Source organism: Coregonus clupeaformis, chromosome 17 (assembly GCF_020615455.1).
Source record: "Coregonus clupeaformis isolate EN_2021a chromosome 17, ASM2061545v1, whole genome shotgun sequence".
In the NCBI taxonomy this organism is placed as follows: domain Eukaryota; kingdom Metazoa; phylum Chordata; class Actinopteri; order Salmoniformes; family Salmonidae; genus Coregonus; species Coregonus clupeaformis.
The window spans coordinates 48787967-48804647 of NC_059208.1; the positions used below are offsets into that span (position 1 = coordinate 48787967).

Here is a 16681-nt window from a genome sequence, read left to right on the forward strand (position 1 = left end):
CATCCTGACATGGGCCTAGCTCTCAAGCCAAAAAATCAGAGTGAAAGTATGTATTTATGATCATTTTAAGCGTAATGTTCATTTGAGAAGTGTGAGTTTGCTTGGAGCAGATTAACATTTCCCATTGCGTCCACAAAGTGGCGCTCGTCACATTTCTGATTGTACCAACTGTCGCAAAAACTCAAAACCACCTGCCTCGCTTTACGGCCATGCGTCGACTTTCGATTTTTCACGTCCTTCAGAGCCAGAACCAGTGAATCAACTAGCTACCTGTCTACCATGGCGAAGCTCAGCAAAGAGACCAAGCAGCGGCTGCAGACGGTATTCCAGGCCGGACAGTTCGTCATCCGCTGGGGTTTCATTCCCACGGTGCTCTACCTGGGTCAGTACGGGGGCTAGTTGGTTAGCTTAGCATGCTAGCAGTTCGGGCATGGGGGGGCTATGTCCAATTATTTGTGCTGACGTGGTATGTTGCTAGCTATAGCTAGCAAGGTTGAGATTTGGTTACGATTAACAAATTCAAATTCGGGGAACCTCGTTTGTGTAATGCGACCACTGCATGCAATTGTTATTGCATAATCAGCTGTATGTTTTTCCAATTTCAGTTAGCTAATTTTAGCTAAACTACGTCCCCACATTTATGGAGATTTGTGGCCGTAGTGAGACACATGGATTCCCTGTCGAAATAACGGCTAAATCACACCCAGTCATCATAGCCAGGGGTGTGAATGGGGAAACGAAACCAGTGAGACATTCGCTGAATCAGCTACCGCAGGAATACCCCACCTGTCAAACGAAAGTAGCTAACAAAAATTAGGCAAAACACACATTTGGGACTCCCACTGTTGGTCGGTGTGTGTGTACGACTTTTGCATGTTTCTCGGGTGAGATCTGTGGTCTCCCACGGGAGAAACCAAAGTCTTAACCATAAGTCCAGCGGTTCTCAAACTTTTGCCCTAGCACTACACTGCTGATAAAAAAGAATCAAAGCTTGATGAGTTGACAATGGGTAAATACATTTGAATTCAATAACTTTTTGATAGCATCCCTTTTGATTTAAACACAACTTTCCATACATTTGGCCATGGAAGACGTGGACCTGAAGGCCAAAACATTCAGGAGATAAAAAGTGCCCACATACCCCACCATACCATGAGATACCTATGTCTTCATCACTGGAAAAGATAAACAGTTGAGTTTGATATAATTTAAAAGCTTAGTGTTCTCAAACTATTTTATTATTTAAAAAACAAATGTCATTTTTAAACCTTTAATGTCAATTATCTAAAAACGTGTAAACTCAGATTTTTTGTTGTTGTAGCTTTTTTGTTGTTGTAGCTTAGACCCTATTTCACATCATTTCAGGTTTCTGTGTTGTGCCAGTTGACACATGCTCTTGAAAACTATGCGTCATTTCAATCATAGAAATATACTTCATAGAATGGACCCATCCCTTCAGACCACTGCAATTTAGCTGATACACCATTGACATTTTAATTGAATCAACATTTTTACTTCTAATTAGATGACAGCCAGTCCACTCAACATCGAATGTCAACTTAAATGGTCATGTCTATTCTATGATCTATATTTCTATGATTTCAATAGGTTTCCTATGGAGGATTGACGGTATAATTTAAAACCACAGATATTCCCATTCAAGTCAACATTCTCTGATGTGTGGACCTCCGCCCATCTTTGTGGTACCATTTTAAAGTTTACATTTACATTTTAGTCATTTAGCAGACGCTCTTATCCAGAGTGACTTACAGTTAGTGAGTGCATACATTTTAAATAATAAATAATATGCCATTTAGCAGACGCTTTTATCCAAAGCGACTTACAGTCATGTCATACAATTTGATTCCCATTTTAGTACATTTATCAGCCAAAACATGACACCCACACTGTATTGAAGAGCAGGTTGCGTCTCAACTGATGGCGGGCACAACACAAAAACCTCAGATGAAGTAAAATAGGGTCTAAGCTATAACATATGTCCATTTTTATATGGGGAAAAAAATCATTTCCCCCCCCGCCCCCAGAACTTATCAAATGCTTTTACAACCCTGTTTGTAAGCTTTAAATTATGGAAATCTCAACCATTTATATTTTCCAGTGATGAAGACATGGATGTCTTATGGTATGGTGGGGTATGCAAAATGGGTCAACATTGAGCACCATTATCTCCTGAATGTTTTGGCATTCAGGTCCAAAAAGTCACTTTCTGAGCACTTCTACAATGGGTATGGAAGATTTCGTTCAAATCAAAATGGGCCTTCAAAAAGTGATTCCTGTGTAGCTCAGTTGGTAGAGCATAGCGTTTGCAACGCCAGGGTTGTGGGTTCGTTTCCCACGGGGGACCAGTATGAAAATAAAATGTATGCACTCACTAACTGTAAGTCGCTCTGGATAAGAGTGTCTGCTAAATGACTAATAATAATAATAATATAGCTATAACATATGCAAATATGGGAAGAATTTAGCAGACGCTTTTATCCAAAGCGACTTAGTCATGTGTGCATACATTTTTACGTATGGCTGGTCCCGGGGATCGAACCCACTACCCTGGCGATACAAGCGCCATGCTCTACCAATTGAGCTACAGAGGCGACTAAAAATGTAAATGGATTTACCCTTATTTGAATCAGCTCTGTAGTGCTAGGGCAAAAACCAAAATGTGCACTCCTTGGGGTCCCCAGGACCAAGTTTGAGAAACGCTGTTTTAGCCCAATAGGAAATTCCTTCTTGGGCCGAGGGTGAGACTGATTTTCAAGTCGCAGCCAGGGCTACCTCATCATGAGACTGTGAGGCCGACTTTCTGCCTTCTGTCCCTCCACCCCTCTCTCTACATCTTTCCTTCCTCTTCTCCAACCCTCTCTGCCTCCTCTCCTACTCCCTTCTCACTTTCTACCCATCTCCCTCTAACTGCATCCCTACTTTCCAAGTGTGTCCCCCTCTCTAGGTGCTAACTGAGGGGGGGGTGCATCATGACCTGTATTCATAGACCAGTGCAAATTGCTATTGTCATCAACTTGCTACAGGCCGGGATAATGTTAATGCTAACCACAGACGTAGGAGACCACACCTAGCCCAGGGTAGACCACAGAGGACCCGGACAGTTTCGGTATCTGACCAGTAGTTACATTTAGCTCCAGGGTAGGAAGGAAATGGTTACAGCTTCTCTAGGAGGGAGATAATTACACAAGGGAAACTGAGTGTCTGCCACAAGCTAGCATTGCTACACAGTACACACACATACACGCTAACTATCTTCAGAGAAAGTGATTGGGAAACCCAGAATGTCAGCAGTGTGTCGGGAATGAGGAGGTTGATGTAATGTGGTGGCATGAATGACTGGAGTGAATGAAGTGTTACAGAAACAGAAATGTGACTAAAGATGAGTCCACTCCTAGAGCATTGCTGCTATTCTTTTCCCCTCCCCCCTCTCTCAGGTCAATAGTAGGCATTGGAGACTAAACACACCAGGGTTGGGGTCAGTTCGAATTTAAGTCAATCAATTCAGGAAGTGATTTGAATTTTAAATTAACAAATCCAACGCCTACTATTTACGCAACCCTGAAACACACCGTGATGACGAACAGTCAGAAGCAGTGGGTGGCTGTCCTATCGCTTTTGACCGGAAGATCGGCTGTCGTTATCTGTTAATTTCACGACAATTCTAGATGTTGAATCGCCTCCATTCGTTGACACGCACAGCTTTTAGCCGTTCATCTTTGCAATATGTCTTAGCTATAAGGGTAGTCAGTTCCAACATTCCGTTTCCTTCTCTGACATCTTTATTGGACCACAGAGAGAACTGCTGGCCAAAAGGGATAAGAGATGGGGGAAACAGAGGAGGAAAGCGAGAGGGAGGGAGAGAGAGGGGTGGAGGAAGGTGGTAGGGGAAATCCCAAAGCTGCCCAACTGAAGCTCCAGTTCGGAATGTTATGACGCGTCAATAGCTGGCCACGCAACACGCATGTTCACCCCTTATCAGGAACACGCTACTGACGCTAGATAACTACGTCACCTGTGTTTGAGTCAGAGGATATGATGGAGACTGTTTTATTGGAAAACCGCTCAGATACGAACAGACGTCACGTTACACAGGCTTTGAAAAAACGAAGCTCAGGAGTGCAACTAATGTTTCTTCAACAATTTGCTTCTCTTCATCTCTGCTCTCTTTTGTTTTTGATTGACAGGTTTCGCCCGAGGGGGTGATCCTGGTATGCCGGAGCCCAACATCCTGAGGTACGCTGTGTATGTCTGTCCGTCTCTGTGTGTCTGTCTGTGGTTTGTCCATCTGATATAGGAAATACGGTGTCATGACTCTGGTCAAAAGTAGTGCATTATATAGGGAATAGGTAGCAATACCATAAATAAGATAGTTTACTCAGGCCGTTTACCATTGAAAGAAATGGTCATGGTTCCTGTCTGTGTAAGTGGGCGTTTCCGCTCACTCGGGAGAATGCTTTTCCTGCGTGAGCTCATGGTTCCTCCATAATATCTGGCATGCTCACGCGAGAGAGGGAATAGCTGGCTCTGGTCAACTTATTGTCCCGACCAGAAATGTTTTGCCAGTGAGATGTCTCGCCCTGGGGCAAGTGGGGTGTCTCGCTTTCTCTACCGTCTCTGGCCATACCATTCAGACAAATATGACCTCTGAGCTTGTTTTCTCTCTTCCAGTTTGCTGTGGGGCTGAGGACAACCCTGACCCGGCCAATCACCTCCTCCAAACATGGTCATGTGACTCCCAGCTGTCACCATGGAAATGGACGCCATCTTTCCCTCACCAATTTCTATTTGGCCAATATATTATAGGATGGTTGGAACTTTCTTTGTCACTACACTCAGTTTGGGTCGGAGACCTGAAGCTCTGAACACCAAATGGCATGATGGACATCTTATTCTGAAACTGCACCTTTACTGCTGTGTGATGGACCGTTTCGCTCTCATTTAGTTTCCTCTCAGTTTGAAAACATGTAAAACCTTGTTGTCTTGTCATTTGGTCATGGATCTGTGTTTGTCTGTTTACTTTAAATGATCCTGTATAAAATGTCTGCCTGTTGGTTGGAAGTGGACCTGAGTTTGTTTATAAATCACCTTTGAGTGCGAATTATACCATGGAACCTCCTATACATTTTTATGGGCCTAATAGTAGCCTAAAGACAACTAAACTGTGTAAAAACATTTACTTTTTAATTTCTCATGAACACAACCAGTAATGATGTTTTCATCTTATTAACCAGTTTTCCATCCAACCTTTTTATGCGAGTAAAGTACATGTCGGATAAAAAGTGTCATGACTGGCCTGATGGAAACAACATTTGTCGGTCAACTTTCCAAATGTCGACAAAACAAAATAAGCTAGACAAGGTGGGATCGTTTTGTCGGTCAAATTAACTGTAAGTCGCTCTGGATAAGAGCGTCTGCTAAATGACTAAAATGTAAATTAATTATGCGAGAAATGGTGGTGGAAACGCCTTAATGTGCAAATATTGATATGATAACCATCATATCGAGGTAAAATTGGAGTCACGTGATGATATGGTGTGTGGTCCATGAAAAAAATAAAAATACTCAAACAAAAATAATGTATGCACTCACTAACTGTAAGTCGCTCTGGATAAGAGCGTCTGCTAAATGACTAAAATGTAATGTAAATATGGTCCTCCAAATACGACTTGGGAAAACATGCAGTTTTATTAGGCTACAGATGAAATAACTTACAGTGCATTCGGAAAGTATTCAGACCGCTTGACTTTTTCCACATTTTGTTACGTTACAGCCTTATTTTTAGTGGTGTAAAGTACTTAAGTAAAAATACTTAAAAGTACTACTCAAGTAGTTTTTGGGGGTATCTGTACTTTACTATTTATATTTTTGACAACTTTTACTTTTACATCACTACATTCCTAAAGAAAATAATGTACTTCTTACTCCATACATTTTCCCTGACACCCAAAAGTAACGGTGACTAACCCCAATCCGTACACATTTGCGCAACCGCGGCATTCAAACGAGGCTGCAATGAAAACTAATTGGACTGTAGCGACCGTGTTGGCGTCAAAATCCGGGGTGTGAACTACGTTTCTATTCAAGCGTTTGTTGACATGGTAATGACAGCCACAGTTTAATTGTGAAGATACATTTAGCGCCACCCTAAAAACCCTATTCAAATTCGACACAAACCTTCAAATAGGTATGTAATGAGACATTATATAAACTCTTTATAGTGTTTTATTTACATTTTAGTGGTGATAAATTGGACAAATCGGGTGAAAAAAAGCAGTTTCCCCACATATCTCCCCCTTTCACGATCACGCAGTAGTTTACGCTTCCCCACCCGCAATTTTTAAAAACACCCCGGCGGAGCTCCATTGCCGCCTTCAATCATGCAGAGACGGGCAACATGAAGGTCTCGGCATTGATTTTGCTGGAAAGGGGAGAAACTGCTTTACAATGGTATTCATATTACAGTTGACCTGGAAGTATTACGTTTTTGGGGCGCTAAAATAAGGTGAAATTTACAGAACAGCGCAATGTACCAAAGTTTGTTAGCTATCGTTACTCGTTACATTTTGTATGCTTAATCGGACAGAAAATTGTCCAATTCACACACTTATCAAGAGAACATGCCTGGTCATCCCTACTGCCTCTGATCTGGCGGACTCACTAAACACAAATGCTTAGTTGGTAAATTATGTCTGAGTGTTGGAGGGTGCCCCTAGCTACAGTGGGGGAAAAAAGTATTTAGTCAGCCACCAATTGTGCAAGTTCTCCCACTTAAAAAGATGAGAGAGGCCTGTAATTTTCATCATAGGTACACGTCAACTATGACAGACAAATTGAGAAAAGAAAATCCAGAAAATCACATTGTAGGATTTTTAATGAATTTATTTGCAAATTATGGTGGAAAATAAGTATTTGGTCACCTACAAACAAGCAAGATTTCTGGCTCTCACAGACCTGTAACTTCTTCTTTAAGAGGCTCCTCTGTCCTCCACTCGTTACCTGTATTAATGGCACCTGTTTGAACTTGTTATCAGTATAAAGACACCTGTCCACAACCTCAAACAGTCACACTCCAAACTCCACTATGGCCAAGACCTAAGAGCTGTCAAAGGACACCAGAAAAAAAATTGTAGACCTGCACCAGGCTGGGAAGACTGAATCTGCAATAGGTAAGCAGCTTGGTTTGAAGAAATCAACTGTGGGAGCAATTATTAGGAAATGGAAGACATACAAGACCACTGATAATCTCCCTCGATCTGGGGCTCCACGCAAGATCTCACCCCGTGGGGGTCAAAATGATCACAAGAACGGTGAGCAAAAATCCCAGAACCACACGGGGGGACCTAGTGAATGACCTGCAGAGAGCTGGGACCAAAGTAACAAAGCCTACCATCAGTAACACACTACGCCGCCAGGGACTCAAATCCTGCAGTGCGAGACGTGTCCCCCTGCTTAAGCCAGTACATGTCCAGGCCCGTCTGAAGTTTGCTAGAGTGCATTTGGATGATCCAGAAGAGGATTGGGAGAATGTCATATGGTCAGATGAAACCAAAATAGAACTTTTTGGTAAAAACTTAACTCGTCGTGTTTGGAGGACAAAGAATGCTGAGTTGCATCCAAAGAACACCATACCTACTGTGAAGCATGGGGGTGGAAACATCATGCTTTGGGGCTGTTTTTCTGCAAAGGGACCAGGACGACTGATCCGTGTAAAGGAAAGAATGAATGGGGCCATGTATCGGGAGATTTTGAGTGAAAACCTCCTTCCATCAGCAAGGGCATTGAAGATGAAACGTGGCTGGGTCTTTCAGCATGACAATGATCCCAAACACACCGCCCGGGCAACGAAGGAGTGGCTTCGTAAGAAGCATTTCAAGGTCCTGGAGTGGCCTAGCCAGTCTCCAGATCTCAACCCCATAGAAAATCTTTGGAGGGAGTTGAAAGTCTGTGTTGCCCAGCGACAGCCCCAAAACATCACTGCTCTAGAGGAGATCTGCATGGAGGAATGGGCCAAAATACCAGCAACAGTGTGTGAAAACCTTGTGAAGACTTACAGAAAACGTTTGACCTGTGTCATTGCCAACAAAGGGTATATAACAAAGTATTGAGAAACTTTTGTTATTGACCAAATACTTATTTTCCACCATAATTTGCAAATAAATTCATTAAAAATCCTACAATGTGATTTTCTGGAATTTATTTTCTCATTTTGTCTGTCATAGTTGACGTGTACCTATGATGAAAATTACAGGCCTCTCTCATCTTTTTAAGTGGGAGAACTTGCACAATTGGTGGCTGACTAAATACTTTTTTTCCCCACTGTATCTATAAATACAAAATAACATTGTGCTGTCTGGTTTGTTTAATATAAGGAATTTTAAATTATTCATACTTTTACTTTTGATACTTAAGTATATTTTAGCAACTACATTTACTTTTGGTACTGAAGTATATTTCAAACCAAATACTTTTAGACTTTTACTCAAGTCCCGTGTAGCTCAGTTGGTAGAGCATGGGGTTTGCAACGCCAGGGTTGTGGTTTCGATTCCCACGGGGGGCCAGTATGAAAATGTATGCACTCTCTAACTGTAAGTAGTAGTTTACTGGGTGATTTTCACTTTTACTTGAGTCATTTTCTATTAAGGTATATTTACTTTTACTCAAGTATGGCAACTGGGTACTTTTTTCACCACTGCTAATTTTAAAATTGATTAAATTATATTTTCCCCTCATCAATCTACACACAATACCCCATAATGACAAAGCGAAAACAGGTTTTTAGAAATGTTTGCAAATTTTATTTAAAAAAACTGAAATAGTATTCAGACCCTTTGCTATGAGACTCGAAATTGAGCTCAGGTGCGTCATGTTTCCATTGATCATCCTTGAGACATTTCTACAACTTAATTGGCGTCCACCTGTGGTAAATTCAATTGATTGGACATGCTTTGGAAAGGAACACACCTGCCTATATAAGGTCCCACAGTTGACACTGCATGTCAGAGCAAAAACCAAGCCATGAGGTTGAAGGAATTGTCCATAGAGCGCTGAGACAGGATTGTGGCACAGATCTGGGGACAGGTAACAAAAAAATTATGCAGCATTGAAGGTCCCCAAGAACACAGTGTCTTCCATCATTCTTAAATTGAAGAAATTTGGAACCAAGACTATTCCTACAGCTGGCCGCCCGGCCAAACTGAGCAATCGGGGGAGAAGGGCCTTGGTCAGGGAGGTGACCAAGAACCTGATGGTCACTGACAGAGCTCCAGAGTTCCTCTATGGAGATGGGAGAACCTTCCAGAAGGACAACCATCACTGCAGCACTCCACCAATCAGGGCTTTATGATAGAGTGGCCAGACGGAAGCCACTCTTCAGTAAAAGGCACATGACCGCCCGCTTGGAGTTTGTCAAAAGGCACCTAAAGGGCTCTACGACCATGAGAAACAAGATTCTCTGGTCTGATGAAACCAAGATTGAACTTTTTGTCCTGAATGCCAAGCTTCACGTCTGGAGGAAACCTGGCACCATCCCCGGTGAAGCATGGCGGTGGCAGCATCATGCTGTAGGGATGTTTTTCAGCAACACAGACTGGGTGACTAGTCAGGATGAAGGGAAAGATGAACGGAGGACAGTACAGAGAGATCCTTGATGAAAACCTGCTCCAGAGCGCTCAGGACCTCAGACTGGGGCGACTGTTCACCATCCAGCAGGACAACAACCCTAAGCACACAGCCAAGACAATGCAGGAGTGGCTTCGGGACAGGTCTCTGAATGTACTTGAGTGGCCCAGCCAGAGCCCAGACTTGAACCCGATCGAACATCTCTGGAGAGACCTAAAAATAGCTGTGCGGTGTCGCTCCCCATCCAACCTGACAGAGCTTGAGAGGATCTGCAGAAAAGAATGGGAGAAACTCCCCAAATACAGGTGTGCCAAACTTGTAGTGTCATACCCAAGAAGACTTGAGGCTGTAATTGCTGCCAAAGGTGCTTCAACAAAATAATGAGTAAAGGGTCCGAATAATTGTAATTATAAATTATGCTTTGTCATTATGGGATATTGTGTGTAGATTTGTTATTTATTTTCCCCTCATCAATTTCTCATGCAGACGAGCCTACCCGCACTGTATCTGCGAGCTGTTGGCTAGAGCACATGTACCAACACCAGTGTAGGCACATTTGCTTTTAACTATCGGTAAAGTTGACAATGCAATGGAAACTCATTGAACTTTAGATTTTTATTCAGTACATGAAAACTTAAGTGAAAAACACACCATTGGTGTGAAAATGAAATCTGTCTCCAGTTGGATGGAAACCTAGCTAGTTTCAAACATATAACTTTAAAAAGTAGGCCCCCTTGCGCATGTTCGTCCACTCAAATAATTCCAGCATCCAAACTGTGTACTGTGCACTCGCGCCATTAATGTAAAGAGACATCTGTTACAAAACACCAACAAGTGTAATGACATTCGGCGATTGTACACACACTCTTGTAGCCTTAATTAATTTATGCATCCCTGTAATTTAGGGGGACTAATTTCTCATTCGGGGGGTCTGAGACCCCACTTAATTCGCACTCTGCTGCTTGGTCAATTCACCTACCGATCAGTGGAAATTGAAATGCTTTGTTGTGATGACAACATGTTGTGAGAATAACCATCTGGTTGAAACAATGTTTGGTGAACAACATAGGAGCAACACATTTCTCTATTCTCAGATACCATTTATTATTCCTCTTTATATCCAAAACATTTGTCACAGTTAGAGCTGGGACGATGGACTGAAAATTATCGACACCGATCACTTATCGCAGGCATTTTGCTGAGATCATTCATTACGATAAGTAGCCTATACTAGAGAAATGTGAAGTTTGAAATGAAATAAGTTTGCTAATATGGGTGATTGTTAATGGGACATTTGATGGGTACAACCACCATCAAACTAGTAGTAGTCACAATGAAATGCAGTGACTAATGTACTGTAAAGGCACTTAGAGATAAATGTAATTCTGTGCTTGAAATCCATCAACATGTCATCATTAGAAAAATACATTTGTATGAAAAGAACACTATTTGCTATAAAAATAATATTAAATATATATTTGTATCAAAAGTTTCTAGAAAGTTAGATCCACAAAGCTTCTCGAGATCAAATAAATTAATCCAATTTTTAAATAAATTCAATACATTTTTCATCTCAACCATAAATACATGAATAAATATATAAATAACTGACCGTTTTCAAGTTAAGTCAAGTATTACATTAAATAACTAAAAATAAACAGCCGATTTAGAGAATAAGACACATCAGTGCAGGTTTTTCCTCCAGGCCTGATCTAACACACCTCTTCCCACCATGGTGTTGTCATGGTTACTGCCAGCCTTTGCCCCTCTTCCCCATGCTATAGAGGGTTATCTTGGTGTCGACCAGGAAGTGACGTAGCTCACTAAGGATGGCGTGAACGCTAGTCTTCCTCTCCCACTCTGTCCCTGTAGACACCTCACCCAGCACACGCTCCCTCTCACTGGCAGACAGGTCCTCTACTACCTCAGCAGCCTTCATCTGGAGAAAGAGACAATACATTAGGTAATCTGTGTGCCACAAGACTGCTAAATCCTAGGCATCTGGAGGAACTAAAGCAAGTCTGGGAAAATCTATCCATGGACCACAATGAAAGTCAACTTTCTAAAGAAAAGGGTATTTAAAGGAGCAATCTGCATTTGCTACATCCATTTTAGGACCTATAAATACATTATATATATATACCCATTTTGTACTCCAATGTTTGTAAAAATAAATTTAAAAAAAGTGATTACATTTCATTTAGATATCATGGATGGTCAGTCCTTGCATCCATAGCTCTGTCTATGAATTTGATAGTGGGTACATTTCTCCAGCCCCATCCCTCAGCTTTTTACCGAAACAGTGGTGGTGAGAAGGGTTGTTGTTGTTTCAACTGCGGATTGCACCTTTAAGTAGTATTATGAGGGTATTTAAGTAGTATTATAACATAATATTACTATTACATACCTTGTCTTTGACCAGCCCTATCAGGACAGTAGTCTGGTGCATGGCAGAGGGGAGCAGGGTGGATTGTGGGTATTCAGCCTTAAGGTGCTGGAGAAGAACCTGGTACACCTGTAGACCATGACTGATCTGCTGTAGACATGCCTCCTATAGGAGAGGGGACAACAAACACTGTCAATCAATTCATCAAAAATTGATTTTTTACTCCCTAGATTCTAGATGGAAGAAACATGGAGAGAAACCAGACTCCGAATGTCAGCCAGTAAAGATGTCTGCATGTTGCAACCTCACAGTTTCATTTATAGGATTTTTCATTTTGATCACAAAAGGAAACCTTGGCTTCATGATTTGGACTGAATTCCAGACACAGGTCTGAGCCATTCATTCATTCAACTTCATCTTTACCTTGTTGTAGTTTGATGTGGAGCAGGGGGTCTTGGAGAGGTGTGTGGGGATGGAGGGGACCTGGTACTGTAGGAATGATGACATCTCTTCCACAGGCTTCTGAAACTCCTCCACAAACTACAACACAAGGAGGAATAAAAGTTATACTTTTCAGATTGGTTTAATTTATTATTTTCAATGTTAGTATTGTTGTTTTCAATTATAACGTTTGAAGAGCCATTTATAATACAATCAAAAGTAAATCTAAAAACAACTCACCTGTTGGTCTCGGAAGTTGATCACCTCCTGAATGAGCAGCTTGATTACCTTCTTCCATTTCGGGGGCGCGCCCGGTTCACCGGAGAACGATTCTACCGCGAGCTCCTCTCCAGAGGTCCATCCGGACGTCGGGAGCTCAGAGGGCGCGCTGGGCACGGGACTCCCATTAACTACCAACACCACGAGCACTGAGAGGAGTGAGAGATCTGAAAGGAGGAGGAGAGCAAGAGCGGAGGGAGAGTGAGTGATAAAATACAACCCAGTTTATTTGACCAGGGAGAACGGTAGAATAGTGTGACGGCAGACTTACAGTGTGTAGAAGTCATGTTCCAGTTAATTGTTTGTTGGTGCTGTGTCCAGTGACTCTCTTGAGTGATGCTGAAGTTGGTAGGCTACTTGTTTTGTCTGACTGATGCTACATGCACCAGCATTTATATTCTCATTTTATCTCCTCCCCCGTTCTCCTTTTCATTACCAGTCAAAGATATTGCATTACCAGTCAAAGATATTGTTTAGTCCCAAATGATACTATTCCCTACATAGTGCACTACTTTTGTCCAGGGCTCTGGTCAAAAGTAGTGCACTATCTAGAGCTCTGGTCAAAAGTAGTGCACTAGGGAAAAGGGTGCCATTTGGGACAGAAACAGAAAGATATTACTACAGGAAGTCTCTAACCTGTAATGTTACGCATGTCAGCAGGTCTCTACTCTGTACCATGGAACACTCAGACAGGTAATCAACCCTAATAATCTAGAATGCAGGGTTGGGGTAGTTCACGTGTTTAAATTTCAAATTCAAGAATTAAGTGCCATTCATTCTTGTATTCTGTTTATTTACGCAACTCAATGAGAGGAAGAAAAGACGTGACGATAGGGAAGAAGAGCCAAGATAGAGAATGGAGGTGTGTCCGTTGTCTTGTAATATGGGGCTGCTCCCCAGCCCCAGACATTATTCAGAATCTAATATGGCTCTTTTGTGATGACATCAGGATGCAACAATCCTAGTAGTTGAGCGCATCATGGGGCAGTTTCACTTCACTAAGAAAACCCTCCGGAAAACCCTCTTAAGTGTCCTTCTGCTCGAAAGGCATTAATACAGAGCATTTGGAAAGTATTCAGACCCCTTCACTTTTTCCACATTTTGTTACGTTATTCTAAAATGATTAAAAAATTGTCCTCATCAATCTACACATAATACCCCATAATGACAAAGCAAAAACAGGTTTTTAGAAATGTTATTAAAAATAAAAAATTTAATTATCACATTTACAGAAGTATTCAGACACTTTACTCAGTACTTTATAGAAGCACCTTTAGCAGCGATAACAGCCTTGAGTCTTCTTTGGTATGACACTACAAGCTTGGCACACCTGTATTTGGGGAGTTTCTCCTATTCTTCTCTGCAGATCCTCTCAAGCTCTGTCAGGATGGATGGGGAGCATCGCTGCACAGCTATTTTCAGGTCTCTCCAGAGATGTTCGATCGGGTTCAAGTCCGGGCTCTGGCTGGACCACTCAAGGACATTCAGAGACTTGTCCCAGAAGCCACTCCTGCGTTGTCATGGCTGTGTGCTTAGGGTCGTTGTCCTGTTGGAAGGTGAACCATCGCCCCAGTCTGAGGTCCTGAGCGCTCTGGATCTCTCTGTACTTTGCTCCGTTCATCTTTCCCTCGATCTTGACTAGTCTTCCAATCCCTGCCACTGAAAAACATCCCCACAGCATGATGCTGCCACCACCATGCTACACTGTAGGGATGGTGCCAGGTTTACTCCAGACGTGACACTTGGCATTCAGGTCAAAGAGTTCAATCTTGGTTTCATCAGTCCAGAGAATCTTGTTTCTCATGGTCTGAGAGTCCTTTAGGTGCCTTTTGGCAAACACCAAACGGGCTGTCATGTGCCTTTTACTGAGAAGTGGCTTCTGTCTGGCCACTCTACCATAAAGGCCTGATTGGTGGAGTGCTGCAGAGATGGTTGTCCTTCTGGAAGGTTATCCCATCTACACAGAGGAACTCTGGAGCTCTGTCAGAGTGACCATCGGGTTCTTGGTGACCCCCCTGACCAAGGCCCTTCTCCCCTGATTGCGCAGTTTGGCCGGGCGGCCAGCTCTAGGAAGAGTCTTGGTGGTTCCAAACTTCTTCCATTTAAGAATGATGGAGGCCACTGTGTTCTTGGGGACCTTCAATGATGCAGACATTTTTTGGTACACTTCCCCAGATCTGTGCCTCGACACAATCCTGTCTCGGAGCTCTACGGACATTTCCTTCGACCTCATGGCTTGGTTTTTGCTCTGACATGTACTCTCAACTGTGTACCTTTCCAAATCATGTCCAATCAATTGAATTAACCACAGGTGGTTTCCAATCAAGTTGTAGAAACATCTCAAGGATGATCAATGGAAACAGGATGCACCTGAGCTCAATTTTGAGTCTCATAGCAAAGGGTCTGAATACTTATGTAAATAAGGTATTTCAGTTTTATCTTTAATACATTTGCAAATATGTCTAAACATGTTTTCGCTTTGTCATTATGGGGTATTGTGTGTAGATTGATGAGGAAAAAAAATTAATTTAATCAATTTTAGAATAAGGCTGTAACGTAACAAAGTGGAAAAAGTGAAGGGGTCTGAATACTTTGCAAATACACTCTACAACTTGATTGGAGACCACCTATGGTAAATTCAATTGATTGGACATGATTTGTACATGGCAACAGCTATACTAACAATATGGTCCATAGTGATTTCAATAGTAGTGTTTCCTTATACATTTTTGGGGGACCCAAAGTATGATTGGTCAAAATCCACTTTCTTCACTCCTACACTTTTTACATTGTGACTGACTCAACAGGTATTCACTGTTTAGTTTTAAATTATGACTGGGGAGGGAGCGCGCACACATATATCAAATTGTCCTATTTCTTAGTTTTTCAAAGTAATGTGTAATCAATTCAAATATATGCAGAAAAGGAAAAGTACACTTTGAGTCATATCTAGATCAGTGTGTGTGTGTGTGTGTGTGTGTGGGTGGGTGGGTGAGTGGTCCCTGGTAGACCACAGATAGACATCTGCAGTGACAGAGGAACACACTTTCACCTTTACGCATGCTTGCATGCGCTTGTCACAAGTGACACTGATTCTTACTAAACCAGAGACATTAGTATCTTTATATTACCATTATCTTTATATTACGTATCAGCATGTCTTATTGTCTGATATGCCTATTTATGATATCAAGTCCTAGCTTCCCCCTGAAGCTAGGACAGCAGAGTCCCTGGCCATCTTGTATGGACAGATTGGCATGGACTAAAGTGACATTGAGACAGCTGTTGCCAATTCTCTATCACCTCCTCCCTCCCCAAAACAAATTGCTAATTTCTAAGCACGACCCAAAACTAGAGTCAAAAGGAACTTACCTTCAGGACGCCATTCAGACCAGTGACCTCTCAACCGACGTATACATGTCCACCTCGTAACTGCTGCCCCTCTCAGCTGGTCAACTGCTGTGGGAAAAAGACTACACATACAACGCTCTCTATAGCACCAGTAAAGGAAAGTGCTTATTTCCAGCGTGTGAGTGTCACTCCAATTGTTGGCCAAAACAGTGCATTTGGAAAGTATCCAGACCCCTTGACTTTTTCCACATTTTGTTACGTTACGGCCTTATTCTAAAATGGATTAAGTAAAACATTGTCCTCATCAATCTACACACAATACCCCATAATAACAAAGCGAAAACAACAGGTTTTTTGACATTTTTGCAAATTTATGAAAAATAAAAAGCAGAAATAGATTATTTACATAAGTATTCAGACCCTTTGCTATGAGACTCGAAATTGCGCTTCTGTGCATCCTGTTTCCATTGATCATCCTTGAGATGTTTCTACAACTTGATTGGAGTCCACCTGTGGTAAATTCAATTGATTAGACATGATTTGGAAAGGCACACACCTGTCAGAGCAAAAACCAAGCCATGAGGT

The 16681-nt window shown here is 42.0% G+C and overlaps 2 protein-coding genes across 2 annotated transcripts; one reads left to right on the forward strand and one right to left on the reverse strand.

Moving 5' to 3' along the window:
• Nucleotides 1–192: 192 nt before the first annotated feature.
• On the forward strand, nt 193–5071 carry tomm7 (translocase of outer mitochondrial membrane 7 homolog (yeast)). The gene is made up of 3 exons (XM_041903530.2): nt 193–382; nt 4206–4254; nt 4690–5071. The coding sequence occupies exons 1-3, from the start codon at nt 280–282 to the stop codon at nt 4703–4705; spliced, it is 168 nt and encodes a 55-aa protein (XP_041759464.1). The 5' UTR covers nt 193–279; the 3' UTR covers nt 4706–5071.
• Nucleotides 5072–10890: 5819 nt separating this feature from the next.
• On the reverse strand, nt 10891–16344 carry LOC121585646 (interleukin-6). Its single transcript, XM_041901970.2, has 5 exons — nt 16118–16344; nt 12707–12912; nt 12449–12565; nt 12047–12190; nt 10891–11578 (listed from the first exon to the last, which is right to left on the reverse strand). The coding sequence occupies exons 1-5, from the start codon at nt 16224–16226 to the stop codon at nt 11387–11389; spliced, it is 768 nt and encodes a 255-aa protein (XP_041757904.1). The 5' UTR covers nt 16227–16344; the 3' UTR covers nt 10891–11386.
• Nucleotides 16345–16681: the final 337 nt, after the last annotated feature.

Coding starts and splice junctions, on each gene's coding strand:
- tomm7 (XM_041903530.2), top strand. CDS start 280: ATGGCGAAGCTCAGCAAAGAGACCAAGCAGCGGCTGCAGACGGTATTC. Junction 383..4,205: donor TCCCACGGTGCTCTACCTGG/GTCAGTACGGGG, acceptor TTTGATTGACAG/GTTTCGCCCGAGGGGGTGAT.
- LOC121585646 (XM_041901970.2), bottom strand. CDS start 16,226: ATGTGTAGTCTTTTTCCCACAGCAGTTGACCAGCTGAGAGGGGCAGCA. Junction 12,191..12,448: donor CCACATCAAACTACAACAAG/GTAAAGATGAAG, acceptor CCTCTCCTATAG/GAGGCATGTCTACAGCAGAT. Junction 11,579..12,046: donor TAGGGCTGGTCAAAGACAAG/GTATGTAATAGT, acceptor CTCTTTCTCCAG/ATGAAGGCTGCTGAGGTAGT.